Source organism: Drosophila biarmipes, chromosome X (assembly GCF_025231255.1).
Source record: "Drosophila biarmipes strain raj3 chromosome X, RU_DBia_V1.1, whole genome shotgun sequence".
NCBI classification, from domain to species: Eukaryota; Metazoa; Arthropoda; class Insecta; order Diptera; family Drosophilidae; genus Drosophila; species Drosophila biarmipes.
This window is the reverse complement of record NC_066611.1, coordinates 3,791,568-3,810,802: the sequence shown is the minus strand read 5'-3', so window position 1 is coordinate 3,810,802 and position 19,235 is coordinate 3,791,568. Positions and strand designations below refer to the sequence as shown.

The window sequence follows — 19,235 nt, the reverse complement described above, 5'->3', positions numbered from 1 at the left end:
TGAATTTAGTTGACCTTCATCAAGTTATATTTATATAGCACCAATTCAATCAAACAATTCAATAACATTTTGTAGATTATTTCCCAAGGCCCCCTATTCAAGCAAACACATTTTATAAATGTTCCAATAATTCGCGAAGAACTGCTCGCCTTGCCATTTTCCCGCTGATTAGGTGCGACTTCATTTAATTAAAAGCGTCGCCGAAGACTTATGCTCCGCATTATCAATCACTATCACTATCAATTGAGGCGTACACCCGGGAACACGCCCGGTATCTTTACGGGTCTAATGTAATTGGGATTTACCTGACGGCGTTTGCCAGCTGACGCAAGCGGCTAAATATTTTCATTTCCTTATCAGTTTTGCTTTTGTTTAGATGTAGGCCTTTATTTATATATATCTAGAGCCGGGCATAAGGTACGTATATGCTTTATTGGAAACACACACACTCGCCAGTGGGTTATTTACAGTGTTGGTTAAATAATAGCAGCTAGTGGGAGAACATTTCCAACAAGTAGTAAAAAAAATACAATAAGAGTTAGGGGTAAACAAAAAAAATGGTATAAGGTAATGGATATGGTAGATATGTATGCATGTGGAAAGCCGCTGCACGTCCGAATCTTTGTACTCTCCTTGTTGATTCCGATCCCCAGTCGTCGAGCATATTGCACAAAAGTATGTTTATCCGGGTCGCATCCGGCGCCGTCAGTTGCCGAACTTAATGGACTTCTCCGGCTGGTGCGCGGAGCCGTGGTTGAAGCTGGCGCTGCTCCGGCTGGTGCCGTTCTTCAGGATCCCATTGGAGCCGGCCTCCCCGTTCGTCTTTCGCAGGGTTTCGCGCTTCCCCGTCGTCCTCTGGTCCCCGTACTCGCCGATGGTCACCGTGCCCAAGCGCAGGGTCCGCCTCTGCTGCTGACTCGTGGCGGGTCCGGCTCCCTTTCCCGCTCCAGCTGCTGGAGGGGATCTCAGCTGGACGGCGTCGTAGTCGGGCTGGGGCGTGGCTGGCGGCCGGAAGCCGCCCACACTGATGCTGGCACTGCGCATGGGCGACATGGGCTGCTTGACCTTGGCCAAGCTGCCATTGCCCAGTCCTATCCCGCTTCCGTTTCCGTTCGTCGCTCCGCTTCCGGTCACCAGCTTGAGCTGCTGGGGCGGCATCTGCTTTGGCTGGGGATTGGCGAACTGTGGCGGCTGGAAAAAAATAACAACAGAATTATCAACTGAAACATACATTTTAGAGTTTATTGGTTAAGCGCAGGCCCAAAAAAAGACATATAAATAGTGTTTCGATTTTATGTGAAATACCCAAAACTACCTATAAAATATATTCAAAGCGACTTATAAGAATTTTAGGATTTATATACTATGTTTTTTTTTTAAGTATGTATATAAATATACGTTTATTTCATTAATTACAAAATCAAATCAAAATCATTACAAAAAAAAGGTAACCCTTTATATAGGTTTATCTTTCATAGATCTACAAAAATTCCCTTCTTTGATTATAGTTTTGATTATAATATTATGAGATTTAAGAATAAAATTGATAAAAATAATGATTACTTTTTCCCACGGAAAAATTAAAATTATATATCGCTTTTAAATAATGACAAAACTTTTTTTGTTAGCTTCGTCATTGTAACAAAATATACTTCAAACATATACTTTATTTTATAATCAAATATTTTAAACGTCGAATAAATAAATATACAATATATGCTAAGTATGCTAAAACATCTATCGATTCAGCATAAACCGAAATATAGCTGTTGACCATTAAAGGTAGACCCCCATGCTAAAACTATGGGATGTGGATAAAGACGTTTCGGATTCGAATTCAGTGGGTAGTTTTATTGGTAGCTGACAGCTGTTGGATCTTTCTTGGCCTATTCTTGGGCTATTGCTGGGCACTCGGACACGGGTCATTCGCTTACCGGTGGCGGAAGTTCCGGCGATCCGTTGCCATTCGCCGGAGTAAATCCGTTCTGGGGCTGCAGGCGACTGTTGTTGCTAGTGTTGCTGTTGCTCGTGTTGCTGCTGTGGCTGTTGCTGCCGTTGCTCCTGTTGCTGCTGAAGCCATTGCTGTTGATACTGTTCCGATAACAGCTCTCGTCTGGCATAATAGAGGTGCGTTTCAGCGTTTCAACGCGCTCCTGCGGAAAAATGCCAGGGGAAAAAACCCGGATTAGCAATAGGTCGACCATTAGGCGGATATGCCCCCTGAGGAAGTACCTGGTAGGTGGACATGGTCACCAGGGGCCGGCCCATGCTCACGGGACGCATGGTGGGCATGACCCCCGACCCCTCGCCCCCTGCTCCGCCAGCTCCGCCGTTCTTCACCCGCAGCAAACTCATTTTCCGGCCGTGGTGCGATCTATTCCGCAACGAGCTCTTGCCAAGACTGGACAACTTCGGCGGCGCAGTTGGGTTCACCGCTCATCGCTCACCGCCCGACGCCGCCGATTAGATAAAGCCATTGAGGAGTAGTCGCAGAACAGTCAACTCGAAAATGTGCCCGACCACCCCACCTGTTTGCTTTTGGCCATTTGCTTGCCAGCTTTTGTTTTGGTTTCTCCAACATTTCCTCGCTCATTTTCGTCACCCGGACCGCGTGAGTCATCCCCCAGTGGGCCAAGAGCGGGACCAGGAATCTCGGCTCCATGTCCGGTGGAGTGCCATCGATAACAATTGGACTGTCACCCAGCAAACGTGAGTGCGTGATTGCTTTTTGGGGAATTGCCAATAGCCAGTCATCCATGGATATTATGCCGACTTCTAAGTGATTAAATTCGTAAATATGTAACTTGAGTTGCTTGCAAAAGCAATTAAGTCGGTGATATATATACTTTTAAAACCTGCCAATACTTTTTGAGATATATTTTGGGTAAACCATCAACCAACCCTCTTCCCTGACATCAGTTGATCAGAAAAGTGCACATTTCAACCTTTTGCAGTTGGTATCAACCGAATGGTCACTGATCCTGATAATGACCCATATAACCATCCATATATGGCCACTGCAATCTGAGAATCGGCTGTGGCTGTGGCACTCTTATCGATCTGGCCGATAAGACGCCATCGCCGAGTGGGGCCCCCGCAATTCATTATAATCAGGTCCCCCCCTTGAAGTACTCGTTCCACAAGTGGCCAGCTACTTGAGTTGTTGGGCTGTTGGGCAACAGCCACCAGCAACAATGGGCTGGGAACCGGGGTCTTGGGAAGGGGCCGCGAGATGGGGTTCCAGCCACTGGCCCACGACAAGTGCAGTCTGCAAAGCGGGCTCTCTTGACCTTTGCAAGTAGCCGCCAGTCGATAAACTGCCGATGTTGCTGCTGCGTTTTGGATGTTGCTAGTGGTTGCTAGTTGCTGGCGGTTGCTCACCTTGTGCTCGCTCTCGTGGAACCCGTTCCTGAACATTCGCTGGTGCGCCCGCTTGAATTCGTCCATCAGCGCCGTGTGCTGATCTCCGCCAGCTCCGATCGATCCACCTGCTCCTCCGCCGCCGCCGCCGCCGCCGCCTCCCACAGTGCTGATGCGTTCGCTGCCCTGCAGTGTTGCAGCCACGCCAGCAACATTCGCCCGAGGGCGATGCGACACTTGTCCGCCGGAGCTGCGGTGGCCTCCGCCTCCACTTGCAATTCCACTGCCATTGTGCCCCGCCAGCTGACGACCCACGTTTCCATTTTCATCTCGATCTCTATCTCGATCGCGGTTGTTGCGCTGCTGATGTTGCTGCTGCTGCTGCTTCTGCAATGATTCCAATTAGTTGCTGGTGGAGCAATCTGCCGTGGCACTTAAAACAAAATTGCCACATTTAATGGGCTCTTAATATTAGGGAAAATAAAAAAAATGCCAATGAACTTTAAATTGTAACTAGCTGAAGAATATTTGGGTTTGTTAAAAATAGATTCGATTTTTTAAGAGATTCCTTAATGTAATAAAAAGGCTTCCAGTTCAATTTGATATTCTAGTAGCTACTGAACATTTCAATAGATTTATCTTTTTGACAAAAAGTTAAAATTAAAAAAAATTTAATTTATTTTTTATTTTTTCTGACATGGAAAAGTGGAACACCCACCTCTTTGCGCTTCTTCAGCTCCTCGGTTATGGCACTGGACAGACTGCTGCCCGCTGAGCCGCTGGGACTAGCTCCTTCATTGATGACTGGCGGCGGGGGAGCAGGTGCGGCGATTAGTCCTCCTGATCCCGATCCTGGTCCCACGGCTGATGCCGCAGAACTAACTGGCCTCAGGTGGCTGCGCTTCATGGTGGTTGAGTTGCGGGAAGGACTCGATTGCGTTTGCGATAGCGACTGCTGGCTGCGACCGGAAGTTCCGCTGGCGGACGAACCGGAGCCGGAAACGGAGCTGCTGCCGGAACTGGCCACGTAGGTGTTGTTTATAGAGGTCCCGTTCTCCGTCAGCTTGATGATGGTCTTGTTCATCTGCTTGTGCACCTCAACGCCCTGCGACCAGTTGGCACTGCCACTTCCGTTTCCCACTCCAGATCCCGAGCTAAGGCCTCCGCCGGACTCCTCCCTGACCGCTGTCAACCGCTTGGACTTGGCATCCGCCCAGCAGGGACTCTGATCGCCCGTCACCGAGCTGGCGGAGCTGTTGTAGCCGCTGGATTCGCCCGGAAACAGATCGCATCCGGCCGCCGTGCGCACCACCATGTCCAGCTTGCTGCTGCTCTTCATCACGGCCACGGCCTCACTGAAGAGGACATCCGAGAAGTCGATGCTGTTGACGCTGAGGATCTGGTCGCCCGGACGCAGACCCGCCTCCCGGGCCACACTGCGCTCCTTGGTGAACTGCACAAAGATGCCCGGCTTCCACTCGGGACCCTTGCAAATCCCCAGGCCCAGCTTCGTCCTGGGCGCCACATGGAGCACCACACTGATGTCCCGGCTGGTGCCACGCCTCTCGCCCTTGAAGGAACTCTCCGAGGGGGTGCCACTCACACTGGGCAGCTTCACCACGCTCCAGGACAAACGCTCCTCCGGTTGGCTAAGAAAAAATATGCATTTTTTAATAAAGATCCCTGCGGCTCATCTTGAGTTCTGGTCCACTTACTCCCTCACCGGCAGCATGCCCACGCCGCGCACCTTCAGGGTGACCCGATCCTGGCCGGCCACCAGTTGGATGAACTCCTTGTGCACGGCGTCGTCCAAGCGAAAGCCATTGATCCGCAAGATCTGGTCGCCAACCTACAGGGGGAAAGTGAAAAGAGTGAAATGCAAGTGGAAGACCTCGCCCTAGAATCCATCACGTAGTGCTACGTGATCGGGGCTACGGGTGATCCACTGGAGGGAGGCCCGGTGACCCACTTACCCGCAAGCCCTTCAGCTGCGCCTCGCCGCCGTGCTCCACGTGGGACACAAAGAAACCGGTGCCGTGCTCCCGTCCTCCACGCACCGCGAATCCGTAGGTGCTGCCCCGCTCCGGACCGCCGACTAGGAGACGCCTCTGGTGCGGCCTCACCAGACGGAGGACCCGCAGGCGGGAGCTCGCCGGAATGGCGCACCACGAGGAGGCCGCCGTGGTGGTCAAGGTCATCACATCGCTGGACGCCGAGCTGGTCGTTGATCCCTGCATGCTGCTGCTGCAGTCCGTCGACGCCGAGTTGGTTATCGAGGCGGATGCGGACGTGGATGTGGAGGTGGAAATCGAGGCCGAGGCTGCTGTCATCGTCATCATTTTGTTGGCGCTTCTTCACAGGCAGCTGCAAGGAGGGAAAGGGCAATATTTATTAATATTTTATACAACAAACTAAACTAAATTGGATTAGAAAACTGGCTACGAGGCGTTCGGCTAAAAAATGATAATGAATATACACTGTAAATGTAGGCACATCAAATATTAAACCGATTTTTACAAACCTCAGTTATTACAGACAAATCTTCTAAAAGTTACGAACAAATTTTCAAAATGTACCGGTCCAAACTAATTTTGTTTTGTTTTAATTTTAAAAATTTTTATTTAACACCCTCAACCATTTGATCTGTCAACAGCCTTGAGCCAATCAACTTTTAATAACTAATAATCGAAATAATCGCCACCAATGATGTTCATCGATACAACATTTTCTATCGTTGCCAAAAAGCGCATTTTTTAAAATTTTAATTTAACACCGTCAACCATTTGATCTGTCAACAGCCTTGAGCCAATCAACTTTTAATAACTAATAATCGAAATAATCGCCACCAATGATGTTCATCGATATAACATTTTCTATCGTTGCCAAAAAGCGCATTTTTTAAAATTTTAATTTAACACCGTCAACCATTTGATCTGTCAACAGCCTTGAGCCAATCAACTTTTAATAACTAATAATCGAAATAATCGCCACCAATGATGTTCATCGATACAACATTTTCTATCGTTGCCAAAAAGCGCATTTTTTTAAATTTTAATTTAACACCGTCAACCATTTGATCTTACAACAGCCTTGAGCCAATCAACTTTTAATAACTAATAATCGAAATAATCGCCACCAATGATGTTCATCGATACAACATTTTCTATCGTTGCCAAAAAGCGCATTTTTTAAAATTTTAATTTAACACCGTCAACCATTTGATCTGTCAACAGCCTTGAGCCAATCAACTTTTAATAACTAATAATCGAAATAATCGCCACCAATGATGTTCATCGATACAACATTTTCTATCGTTGCCAAAAAGCGCATTTTTTAAAATTTTAATTTAACACCGTCAACCATTTGATCTGTCAACAGACTTGAGCCAATCAACTTTTAATAACTAATAATCGAAATAATCGCCACAAATGATGTTCATCGATACAACATTTTCTATCGTTGCCAAAAAGCGCATTAATTGGATTCCATGCGAAAGTTGAAGAAAGTGGGGAGTGCCTTCCCGCACTCCTCGAGGCCCCAAGCCCCTTCTCAAAAATAAAGCCCGATTTGGCGACGTGAACAGCCTGACAAGTAATGAAAAAAGAAGGAGAAGCAGAATGCAAGACGATACACAGGTATACATGTTTATACGTAAGTAAAGTGAGCAAAACTTGAACTTGCAATCGAAAATTTCCCGAATTGGGTCACACGCATCGGCAGAGGCAGTGCTGCTGGTGGCTTTGGTGCACTGAGCAAAAATACTGACAAAAACAATGTATATTTGGGATTATGAATTTTAACAAATGTATTTGTATTTCACAAATGTTCTTCTTAAACAAAAATAAATTGTTTTTCTAATCAATTTTGGCGACCTATACATTTTACATGAAGATAAGTTTATTTTCTATCTTAAACTCAGGTAATGGTTGGTTATATTTCTTGCATCACTGTATGTCAATTATGTATCATATGATATTTGAAATATTTGAATATTCAGAGTTCGCCTAAGTTTATGTTAATCTGATATTCTTTTGGAGTAAATGAAAAGTATTATAACTGTGGCACTACGATTATTTATGTAGATGATAGTTCCACATTTTCGGTGCAGTGCACTAGTGGTGCTGGTGGTGCTCTTTCGGTGGCGGTGCCTGCTTTCACGCACCACTGCAGTCGGTGGGTCTGTAAGTCTGTAGTCGGTAAGCCCGAGATCTGCGGCGATTTACATTCACTGCCGCCGCCGTCGCATAATTTCACTTTTTCACGTAATTCTACGCTTCACTTGCAGCGGCCAAAAACACGCAAAAGAAACTGGGGAAAATTATAGAAATTTATTATTGAAATTATGCAGCCCCGCCGGGCCCTGCATTATGCACTCTGATTCGGTGCGGATCGAATCGGCTATTCGTTAGCTGCTCCGGCCGGAGCTCCATATAAATCATTTAGTTCGCCAAAGTTCAACTCACTTACCGGCGACCCGAAGACAATGTTCGGGGTGAAAGGTGGAGCTGGGGGCTCGGAGGGGGTCTGAATCCGAGTCTTAGGCTGAACCCAAATTGCCTCAGTTACCCACTTACTGCGAACTGAGCCACTGACGCAAGCGGCAATTACGCGGATCAAAACATTTATAATTGCCCGCCGACTAATGGTGAAATATGAATCGGAATTTTGATTTGCAATCTCGATGGCAGAGGTATAAATCAGTCGATAATCGGGAGCTGCCTGGTTATGGGAAAATGTGTGACGGGGAAAAGTGTGTCGAACGAAAAGAATTGGGTTATGAGAGCCGGCATACTCTTGGTAAGCTGATGGGGATAATCGAGTTAAAACTCCAACTAGTTGCCCGCAATCGGCGTAAGTGGCTAAGTGGATCGGTAATCGATTGATTATCGAAATCATCGAAATTAAACGATTCAGACATTCCGATTTGTTAAAAAATAAAGATTGCTGTCATTTGAGTACAATTTTTAATGAAAACTTCGAGTAGTTGAGAAGAGTCTTTAAATATAAATCGATTATGAATGTTTTTTATCAAAGTGGTTTGTAATAACAAAACTTGTTACTAAATGGTACTTGTTGCGATCGAAACTAAGAGTTAGCTAAAAATAATGACACACTTGTTATTTGATCATTCAATACAATATGGAAATTTGTTCCATCGAAATTAAATGGTTTGTAACCACCTATTGAGGTTGTGAAGCGTTCATTAAAAGCTCAACGTGTCATCGAATATAAATAGTTTTTAATCAGCCTCTAATATTTGAATTTATCGAATTTCCTGGTGTAAGAAATAAGACCCTTAGAAAAACAGCGATGCACACGTACTTTGAAATTGACTTATATTTTGAGGTTGTCTTGCTAGTACGTTAATCTCTCCCAGCTCTACCTTAAATCGCTTGGTTAATCGAAGCTCCCTGCCAACAGTCGACGGACATGGTTTGATTACAACCACTGATAAAACCATGTTGCTGCATCCCACATCCGCTGCAATTTGGCATCCCAGCAATGCCACCGATTAACGACAATTATCGGCGGTTAGGTCCAGGCCCAGACCCAAATAACTCGGCTTTTATCTCGACAATGGAGGAGTTTCCCGACGCGAGCGACAAAGATCCCGCCCCTTGATGCCGATGAAAAGCGGCGGCGTGCAGCTTGCAACCTGCAACCTGAGAGCCGCACTTGCAACTGGCAGACACTGCCACTCCCTCCTGCTTTCGACAGTTAATAACAATAGAAAGAGCGCAGTAATAATAATGATAATCTGTTTCTGTGGCCGCCACAAATTATTTGGCAGTTACAATTAAGTTTCGACAAACAACTGCAGCAGCGGCGGCGGCCAGAAAGCGGCAGCCAAAACGAAAGAAAAGCAGAAAGGCCAAGTCTTGGCCGGCCTTTCACCTGCTAAAAAGCGAAGAAACCACTGCCGTACCGCTCTGACCCCCCGCTGACCCCTGCAATTAGTTCTAATGAGTTGCTGCTGCTGCTGCTGCTGCTGCTGCTGCTGCGGCATCTACAACTTCCTGTCACGCCTCTCGCATTTCCACCTTTCCCCGCTTTTTATTTTCTCGCCACCGTGTTGACACTTTCCGTTCGGTTTCCGTTTGGCAATTGCTCAGCGCTGGCTTACACTTTAATTGAAAAGCAAGAAAAAGCAAAAAAGCTGGTAAAAAGTGTAAAAACAAGAGAGAAATAAAAATAACAAGCCCTGACCACTGGCTGATTTTTATTTCCATACGAATTTCATGCTTAGCAGTTCCTCGGAACCGCCGAAAGAAACTTCCTCGGTGTTGCCAAAAGCAACGGCTATTGCCTCTTCAACAACATCGTTTTCGGTTGCGTCTTCTTGGGCAGCTGAAATGTAGTAATTATTTGTGGACATGACTTTCACTGCATATATGATAATTTTCCGCCGGCCAGCATCCAGTCGGGCTTTCTTGTCTTCGGCTTTTGATACTCTTCTACCTGCCATACCTCACCATGCATTTCTACCGGCTCACGTAGCCCTACACTGAGTTCTCCGCATTACATGTGCGTGACAAGCGCGTTAAGTGCTTTCCCATTCGCACCGAGATCGAGATCGGGATCGGGTTCGAGATCGAGATCGAGTTCGAGATTCGTTGGACTCGCATTAACGCGGGTTCTCTTTAAACTGATAATCACGCCCGGCCCGGCACTTTGTTCCAGTGCCTGTTCTGCGGCTTGATTGCAGCTCGGAATTTCACTCGGCAGTGTGGAGTGCGCCGTGGCTTTCATTGGCCCTGAGTCATGGTCGGCGAAAGTCGTAGGGTTCGATCGAGCCATAGGGTTCTATGTGTCTCGCGGGTGTCAACGCCTGCCGACTGATTTATAGCCCCATTCGGCACACTTCTCGCGCCCGAAGGGCTCGGACAATGGTCCTACCAGCCCATTTACACGCCACATGTCATGTATCTCGAATAATATACAATATTTTCTGGTCAGGGTGTGGATAATTAATTTCAGTACCCAAAAAAGTTACCATAAGATTTAATACTGGTTGTATCGAAGGCTTAACATAGGCAGTATTGAAATTAAAGCACAGATTCGAGAATAAATAACATAAAGTAGTCCAGAATTCCGACTTGTGATAGTATCTTTAAACAAATTACATAAAACAAATTACATAAATAATTAATAAAAAAAAAAAAAATTTAATTTCAATTTAATACTTTTCATTTAACACTCATCTTATCGAACCCAAATCGATTCTCAAAGATGTAGAATAAATGAAGCAATATTTCCTTTACATATTTACATAATAATTAATTAAATAATATTAATTTAATTTCAATTAAATACTTTGGGAAGCATTCATTTAACACTCATCTTATCGACCCCAAATCGATACTCAAAGGTGTAGAATAAATGTAGCAATAGTAGCCTTTCAAGGGTCATCTTATCGACCCCAAATCGAATCTCAAAGGTGTAGACAAAATGTAGCAATATTTCCTTTTCAATGAATATTTTTCGGTGTACAAATTAATAGAGAAACCAAACCCAGACCTGAAGAGGTTATCCCTTCGCAATCCGAAACGGTGTTAAGTCCCAAACTGCAATACCTACGCGAAGTGTTAACCATCATTTATCTGAATTCAAGGGCGCCCCTGATCGACAAGCGATTCCCTTGTTCGGTTGGCCAATCTTCAGAGGGAGACATCCATGTCATGTCAAATTCCGGCGCTGGCTCGTCAAACTGATTATCTCGCGCGTTCGTTGCCTAAGTCTTTCGTTTCGCAGATTGCAGCAACGGGGGAAGCACAACTAAGTGGCTGCCTCTGCTGCTGCCTCTGCTGCTGCCTCTGCTCTGCCCCTAATTACGAGTTCGTTGGGCATGTTTTAATTGCTCACGTGTCGCAGCCACCGAGCAAATGGAAATATTTGCCCGTAGCCACATATGTGCATGCAGCATTTCTCTCGCGGCTGCCTTGCAAATCATTGTCGTATTTGAATAGGCAGGAGCAGCTGCCGAAGAAATTACAATAAATAAAAGAGAAATTTCTGCCGAATTTGTCGTCCGTTGGACACACACGTGTGCGCCTGAACGGCTTGCATGTGGCACATTGCACACTGCACACTGCACACTGCACACTGCATGTTGCATCTCGCATCTGGCGTACTGCACGTTGCATGCGCCTGATGCGCACCTGTGCCCAGGCTTTTACTTCCGCCGCGGCAATCAGGCAAACGCACGACTGACAACGTGACAAATTGTCGATAATCTAGGCAGCATCCTCCCGGGCAGCCGCGCAGGCATTTTTCTGGTGAAAAGCAAGCTTATCGCCAAATTTGCAAGCAATGTCAAACGTGGGTTATGCCACCGAGGAGGATGCGCCACGGCTGTAATCGTGATGCAGCGTCCCAGCAACTCCATAAATACCAAATGTTGCTGTCGTGCGCAAGGAAGCCACTGGCAAGCAGCAACTGGCGACCAGCAACTGGCAACCAGCAACCAGCAACCGGCAACACACAGCCCAGCTGGCTGGGAATCTGCTCCTTCGCCTGGAGAAAGCGCCTTGTGCACTTTTACTCCGGCTCATTTTAATTGCAGAACATTAACAACGACGTGTGGGGGTTAAAGGAAGGTCCATGTGCCTGTGCCGTGGCTTTCACCTTCGGCCAATTAAGTGCAGCTTATGCAACGCCGCGAAAGGATTGCTTCACACGCCGCTCAAGCGGAAGGGCATAGCCCCGGACATCCCAAGTCACACTGCTTTAATTGGCATTATTTGATATTTTGAGATTGCCAAACATTTGGTTGGCAGTTAAAGGAGCACAAAAGCAATGAAAAAGGCATGTTTATATATAAACATCAGTGATCCTTAATATATTTAGATTATTATATGATTTTTTGAAGATCTCAGACCAAAACTGTTGCTTTTATTGAGTTATAGAGGTTTTTCCGAGAAAAATATTGGAGAGCCCATGGATCTAAAAGTACTGACACTACTGATTCCACTTTCAAATTTACTAAATAGGAAAATTACATTTTCTATAAACACATATTTAATAATATATTCTTCCAAATACATTCTATGGTGATTTTTTATTGAGTTCTTAAATCATTTTGAATTGGAAAATGCTGGAGAACTCAACGGGCTCTCTTCTATTGGCAGTACTAATACCACTAATTTAAACCAAAATGTAGCTCTTAAAATTACTAAATAAGTAATTAAATGCTTTTGGCAACGTTTAAAATATTTATTAATATTTATTTTCATACTTCACCAATAGATTAAATTAAAAAAGCCAGTCTAGATTGAATAATTACTGTTCGTAAGCCTTCAATAGCGTCGGAACTTTCTTGCTTGAGGAAAACCGAAAACAAATAGTAAAGCGCATAATTAAGGCCAAAACTTGGGGATGCAGTGTGGCAGCTGATGCTGCGAGCTGTGTGAGCGCCGCGTGTGTGTGGCAATGGGACAGAGCCTGAAGCGGCAACACCAGACTTTGGTGAAACCGACGCGTCGGCTGGCAAACAATTTAAATTTTGCGCTTCAAATCATTCAGTTTGATTGCGTGCAAGATGAGGTTGGCACCGCTGCCTGCCTCTTCATTTGCCTGATTGCGTCAGCTGGAAATTGGCAGTCACAACAGCAGCAGCAACATCATCCCGCCCAGCAGCTGCACAATGGGTAAACGGCAGCACTGCTGGTGTTTACTTTTGCGGCCCACTGTTTTGGCGGCGAAATGCAACAGCAGCAACACCAAACACTGGCAACAACCAGCAACAGCATCAGTGGCAAACAGCAACAATCGCATCATCAAGCGATGCCGTTGCTGCTATTGAACTTTTGCTATTTGGCCAAGATTCCCACACACCTGTTGCTGTTGCTGGTGTTGCTGTTGCAGCTGCGGCTCTTGTTGTTGCTGCTGCTGCCACCCACTTGCAGCGTGTGAAACGCTGAGCAGCTTTTGGTCCAAGGCGTGACACGAAACTTTGTTTCAAGTACGTTTGCTGTACGTTGCGCCCTAAGCGAAATGATGGGTGCCGCTTAAAATGAGCAGAAAAACAAAAACAGAGGGAGTTGCAACAGGGTAAATGACCGCTGGTGGCGGCAAAAATTGAATTGTTTTGCATAAATTGATGTTTCACCGTGGCCGTTTTCGGCTTCAGTTGCAATTCTGTCTGTTTGCATTCGAGGGTGTTGGTTTTAATTAAAGAGCCGAGCTGCCCTGTTCCTACTCCAAAACACTGGCAAAAATGGATCAGCTTAAACCCTGTAAATACTCAATTATTGCTCTAAGAAAGTGATGAATTAAATAACTTTTAATAACTATCTTTGAACTTGCAACATAATAAAGAAGAATAGTAGAGTTAAAGATAAACTTTCATACTTTTTACATCTACATAAAAACTTAACTAAGCTATAACAAATAGCTATAACAGCTATGAACAACAAAAAGCTTTTTAAAATGTTTAGGAAAAAAAAGGGTATGTCCGAAAATGTAACATTTAAAATAATAAGACTCATTTATAAATTATAACATTTCTCTCATAAAATTTATGTTATAAAGTACAAGATTCATAGTACCTATAAATTGCATTTTCCGATTTCAAATAATGAGCCATTTATTTCTTCCCGTGCACCTGCATTTCCTAATAAATATGAATCTAACAAACTGAAAAGAGTCCGCATCATTTCCCATTATTCGACTTTGTTTACCTCATGAATATGACAAAATTAAGCTGACAATGAGAAGCTGATATATCTTTTTTCCCTGTGCACCCTCCACCCAAACCCTTTTCGGCCGAGTTGCCCACGCGAAACAGCTGCCCGAACTGCGCCGGAGAAGGCGAAGGAGGCTCACATTCGGACGGAGGCGAGGGGCAGCAGATGGAGATCGGAGATGGAGCCCCAGCTGGCGGCCCAGCTGCCACTTCTGGGTGTCTTTCAGTGGGCGCAGGAGAGGATGGGCGGAGGAACAAACTGGATTGGATGGGCGCGGCTTGGCTGCGGCCATCTGCAGATCATCATCTTCTCGCCACAGCGAAAGTTGAGGCGAAATCCAGCCGGGGAATTCTAGAGCGCCTTTGGCCAGCAAGACCCATTGGGGTTAATTCCCCGCAGGCACCTTGTCATGGCACCTCTTCCAATAATCTCCTCGCTTATTTCAATACCATTACTATTCTCTGCTGCTGGGAGAGGTTATTCCACTCTGGGACACTCGGGAATTTGCGTTCTTCTGTGTTACCCAATGGAAAAGGCGGTTAGAAAAATATTTGCATGCAGTGGCATAACAATTATGCCCTAATTACCCTAAAAAAACAACAGGGCAAACGTTTACTTTTCGCTAATTTAGCAATGGCTGCTAGCGGCTTAAGCTGGCTAAAAGGCTTATCCTAAGCCGCAAATGCCAGTCTCGGCAGACTCGGTGGAAACCCAACCAGTCCGAGAGTCGCCGCCAAGAGTCCGTCCTTCCGTCCGTCCGCCCAGTCCGCCTGGCAAAAATGCCATCTGAGGCTAACTGGGCGGCGAGGCGAACTGGTTGCCCAGGCTGTTTGCTGCACAGAGAATATTGGGGGAGAACTGGACGATTGTAAAATATAAAGCATATTTTCTGAGGTCCAAGAAAAAAACTATTAATATAAAAAGAATACCTTGTCTTACATAACATATTTGTACGGGATGAAAGATCTTTGCAAACAATCTTTATTATAGAAGTAAACTAACTACTTTGAAACCGACTTGCTGAGATACAGAATCCTTTATCTTCCGCATGCTAAACACATAAATGCCTAAAACCTACTTAGTAAAATCCTTAGTGGTATGAAATATCTTAAAAAGAAAAGTACTTAGATAGAATTTTTTGGAAAACGTAGAATTCTTAATCAAAAACATGGATAAGTCACTTCTGTATCTCAAGGATTTTCGCCCCGTGTGGTGCAGCTGGTGGTGCGGTGGCTTGAATTACAAAAGGAGCTGAGCCGAGCCGGGTTTCAAGTTAGCCTGGGCAGCCGAAGGCAGCCGCGGCAACTGTTTTTGCCTCTTTGCTTTTTATTATAATTTCAATTTTGTGTATCTATGAGATACGCGCAACGTGAATTGGCATTTTCCATTTGGCAATTTGCATGTGCAATGCAATGCAATGCGGGTCCCTGTCTCGAGATCCAAGAGATCCACAGATCCAGCAGATCCCTGCCAAACAGTCCGGGTAATTAAAGCGCCATTAACGCCCCATCATCATGGGAATGGGCTGCCTGGCCCCGGCTGCTGGGGTTGATGATGGGTATTCACGACGACGATGACGAGGTGGCCAGGAAATGCAATTAACCGATTGGCCCACAAGCCGTGCTCATTCGAAAGTCGCCGTTTTGTGGGACTCCGTTCGCTGGTGGTTGTGTGCTGTGAGCTGTTTGCCGTTTGTTGTCCGAGCCAAAGTGTGCCTGTTATTGTTATTGCCATTGCTGGTGCTTTCAGCCCACCGCAGGCCCATTCGACCAGGTGCTCACCAGGTGAGGCTGCGCCAGCCTGCATCTGCATCTGCATCTGCGGCTCGAGTGTCCAAAGCGCTGGCGGGGATTGCATAAGCGCCCAGCCAAGATGCCATGATCAATCAGGCGGCCCAATCAGTTGGCCAGTCCATCAATCATAACGAGGCCCAGGCCCTCGCTCGCTGGCTCGTTTTCAAGGAAACCGCTGCGTAAACGATTCTACGGGCGGTCTTCAAGATTCTCGTTTATCAGCCGCGAGGCCCAGTCTTGGCACATATTTTCTTTAGACCACAGTTTTTCAATTCACTTTGGGCTCGGGTACAGTTTTTCACATCAAACTGCCATGTGAGATATTTAGTATTTACAAGTAAAGTTGAAAAAGAGCTAAAGTTAATCAAATATGTTTTAAGGAGGCTTAAGCTTAAGTATCGAGAGAATCTCCACAGAAACTATTTTATTTATTTATTCTCATGTTAGAAGTCAGAAAGTATACTATATCAAGATAGCACATATTCTTAGTTATTTTCTAAATATTCCCATTAAAATGCATTAAAAAAAAAGTAATTTTGGGTTATAAACGTTTGGTAAAAATTATCTTCTCTTAAACAGATTTGTTCATTTTACCAACTTAAGAACCTTTTTCAGTAAAATACAAATATACCAAAAATTCTTATATTTAAGGTGCGTTTTTTTAGTGAAGCAAAAATGTTTTTTATTGGAAAACAAAAAGAAACGCCATTTTCAAGTGCCCTGCTATCAGCTACCTCTTACAAAATAAGTCTTCAGATAGCGCTAGGGGCATTTACAACTTACAATATTAGGCATCCTCAGCTAAATTTGTTTAAATTTCTTCTATAAGTAAATGACAGACTTTAAAAATATTTCAAGTCAAAAGGTATTGACAAAAGAAATGCATTGCAATTATCATCTTAACAGTGGCGCTAAAGTGGGAGCGGTAAACACCTGAAATAAATTTATCTCTACCTTAAAAGCTATAGCTTGTTCCAAATGTTTGCCACTTCCGGAGTTCTTTAGCGAGAAAAAGTAGAAATGCAGGATCCTTCTACCTGTTATGTACCTTTTAACGAATACAATATACCCCTTTGTCTTCCAATAACTGATATAACAATTTTTAAATTTGAAAAATAACTCACAAAATAAATCAATTATCACTACTTTGACCATTTTATGGGGCAAATTTGAAAAGAAGTAAATATATTTAGCACCTCAGCTTTTGAGACCATCCACTAATAGATTCGTGACTAATGCGGACACTAAGAACTTTCTTCTTTTCCCCAGTCCAAATCTTCTCCGTGAACTTCAAAGTATTTAGAGCAAATCAAACACGAAGACACGGCCGCAACAACAATAAGGCCAGCAATAACAACCGAAACAGTTGAAGGCCGGGCGACAATTAACGCATTATTTATTAATATCTGAAAATGTGTCGCCCGTTAAGCGGTTTACAGATGACGGCTACCAAGACGACCATACAGTACCAACAATAACAGCAGCCAAGGCATTAAATTACATGTTCAGACGCTAACTCATACCTATGGTTAAGAAGAGTGCACAACAAAATGAAAGATAGGTATCTATAAGTTTGAGAAAGAATCTAAATAACTCAAGTACTATTCGTCTATGTTATATATTAATTGATTGTTTTATCTATAATTTTGTTAAAAAATATGTAATAATAATAACCTTATGAACTTGAGTTTTTTTTAATTATTAATATAACTCACATATATAGTCTTCATTTTTATATTTTTTACATTTGAAAATCGCAGTTCAAGCCAAAAAAGGAATACATTTGCTTCATTTTAAAATCATTTAAAGTATTCCTAACTACATTTCCTATAATCGTTTCAACATATTTTGGAATGAGTTTGCTTGAAACAACTCTAGATCCAAAAATGTGATAGTTCGAATATTTTTTGGGGAATATTAAAATTTTTGTTTCTGTGTAGTTCATGGCGGTGCAATTTTTTTAGCTTACTCATTATATTTATATTATTTATTATTTTTTTAAATATAGATTGATAATTATAATATTTTATCAATAATAATATCAAAATTTAATGCATCCAAAATGTGTTTTCCACCTACATTTTCTACAATCATTCGAACATATTTTAGAATGAACTTGCTGGAAAGAATTCAGGTTTCAACGAGGTTGTGTTATTTTTTGTTCGAGCAACTTTGTCGAGCTTCTTTTGCTGTGTAGTTCATGGTGGTGCAATTCTTTTAGTTTTTATTTATTGTTTTTACCTCATTTGCGGTGCGGGCGTCCCAAGAAGAAGCAAAGAAGCGGCCGAAGAATTCTCCACACGAAACCTGGCAATTAGAGCGCGGCGGCAATAACAACACTCGCTTACGCTCGCAGAATTCTTGCTGAATCTCGCGGATCTCGAAATCGAAATAGCAACGACGGAAAGCACAGAGTCGCGCTGCACTTTACACTTTTGTGGCTTGAAGCGCTCAGGTGAGACAGGTGCAGCGTTTGTGTGCCCGCGAGCACTTTCAGCACTTTTGCTGGCCCCAAGATCGAGTGCACTCCAAAAAAAAACAAATGCCAAGCACACGCGCTGAAATATATTTATTTGTTGAGCCGGCAATAATTGCTGTTTTCCTTTTCTTCGGAAAAACGAAATATGCGGGAGCTATTGGCTCTGGGGACGGGCTTTTCCGCATTGACGACGTGAATCTCGCGAGGGGCGACGACAAATTGAGGCGGCAAGTAAGTTGGAGCCGTCGTCAAAGTGACCGCGCGGCTGGAAAAGTGTTACCAAACCAGTTATTCGACTGCCAACGCTTTTGCGCCGGCGCTGCCAGATGTTCGAAACGGTTACCAGTATTTCAAATCAGGTGAGCTTTTTCGTGACTTTGGCTTAAATAAATTTAAAGAGTTATATAGTTAAAGTTTATTATTTTTTACATATTTGTTGGCTCAAGTCTTAGTGCTAATGAAATCTGAAGATTATACAAATTAAAAAGTTTTTGAAAATATTCCAAAATAAAATACACTAGCTTCCAGCCAAAAAAGTATATCTTTAAAACCTTATCCTCTAGGGCTCGCAGTAAACGCTGCTGGCACTTTTGAAGGAATCGTTAAATAAAATCGGAATATATTTTACCAGTAGATTAAACCAATTGGATTTGTTTAAGTATTCTAAAATAAATTAAACTAGAGTACAGCACTAAAAAAACCTTCCCAAAAATTGTTCTTCAGATATTTGCAAAAACATACTATTTGATGTTCTTATATTATAAGGGTAATATGTATTTATACATAAAACTTATTTTTGTAAGCTAGTGTGGTCATAATCTTCTTAAACTCAAGATCTGGCAACACCTTGATCCCCCCAAGCTGCGGTGTGACCATCATCATCTTTGAGCGCACCTTTTGAAGTTCCGGAATTAAAGA

General features: G+C 43.9%; 1 protein-coding gene across 3 annotated transcripts; it reads right to left on the bottom strand.

Moving 5' to 3' along the window:
* Nucleotides 1-413: 413 nt before the first annotated feature.
* Nucleotides 414-18,553, bottom strand: LOC108033207 (uncharacterized). 3 transcript variants are annotated; one of them, XM_017107457.2, is made up of 8 exons: nt 18,080-18,553; nt 5,334-5,724; nt 5,076-5,209; nt 4,079-5,009; nt 3,382-3,747; nt 2,233-2,409; nt 1,935-2,153; nt 414-1,191 (listed from the first exon to the last, which is right to left on the bottom strand). In XM_017107457.2, the coding sequence occupies exons 2-8, from the start codon at nt 5,697-5,699 to the stop codon at nt 706-708; spliced, it is 2,679 nt and encodes an 892-aa protein (XP_016962946.1). In that variant the 5' UTR covers nt 5,700-5,724; nt 18,080-18,553; the 3' UTR covers nt 414-705. The 3 variants fall into 3 exon arrangements, with proteins under 3 accessions (XP_016962946.1, XP_043949405.1, XP_043949406.1); XM_044093470.2 differs by lacking the exon at nt 2,233-2,409; XM_044093471.2 differs by lacking the exon at nt 2,233-2,409 and having other exon boundaries at nt 3,382-3,741.
* Between the last annotated feature and the right edge of the window lie 682 nt (nt 18,554-19,235).

Bases quoted from the DNA above. Each gene is read 5' to 3' on its own strand.
- LOC108033207 (XM_017107457.2), bottom strand. From the start codon at position 5,699: ATGATGACGATGACAGCAGCCTCGGCCTCGATTTCCACCTCCACATCC. The intron at 5,010-5,075 runs GTAAGTGGACCA...ATTTTTTCTTAG, and splicing joins GGCATGCTGCCGGTGAGGGA to CCAACCGGAGGAGCGTTTGT. The intron at 2,410-3,381 runs GTGAGCAACCGC...GCGCCGCCGAAG, and splicing joins TCCACGAGAGCGAGCACAAG to TTGTCCAGTCTTGGCAAGAG.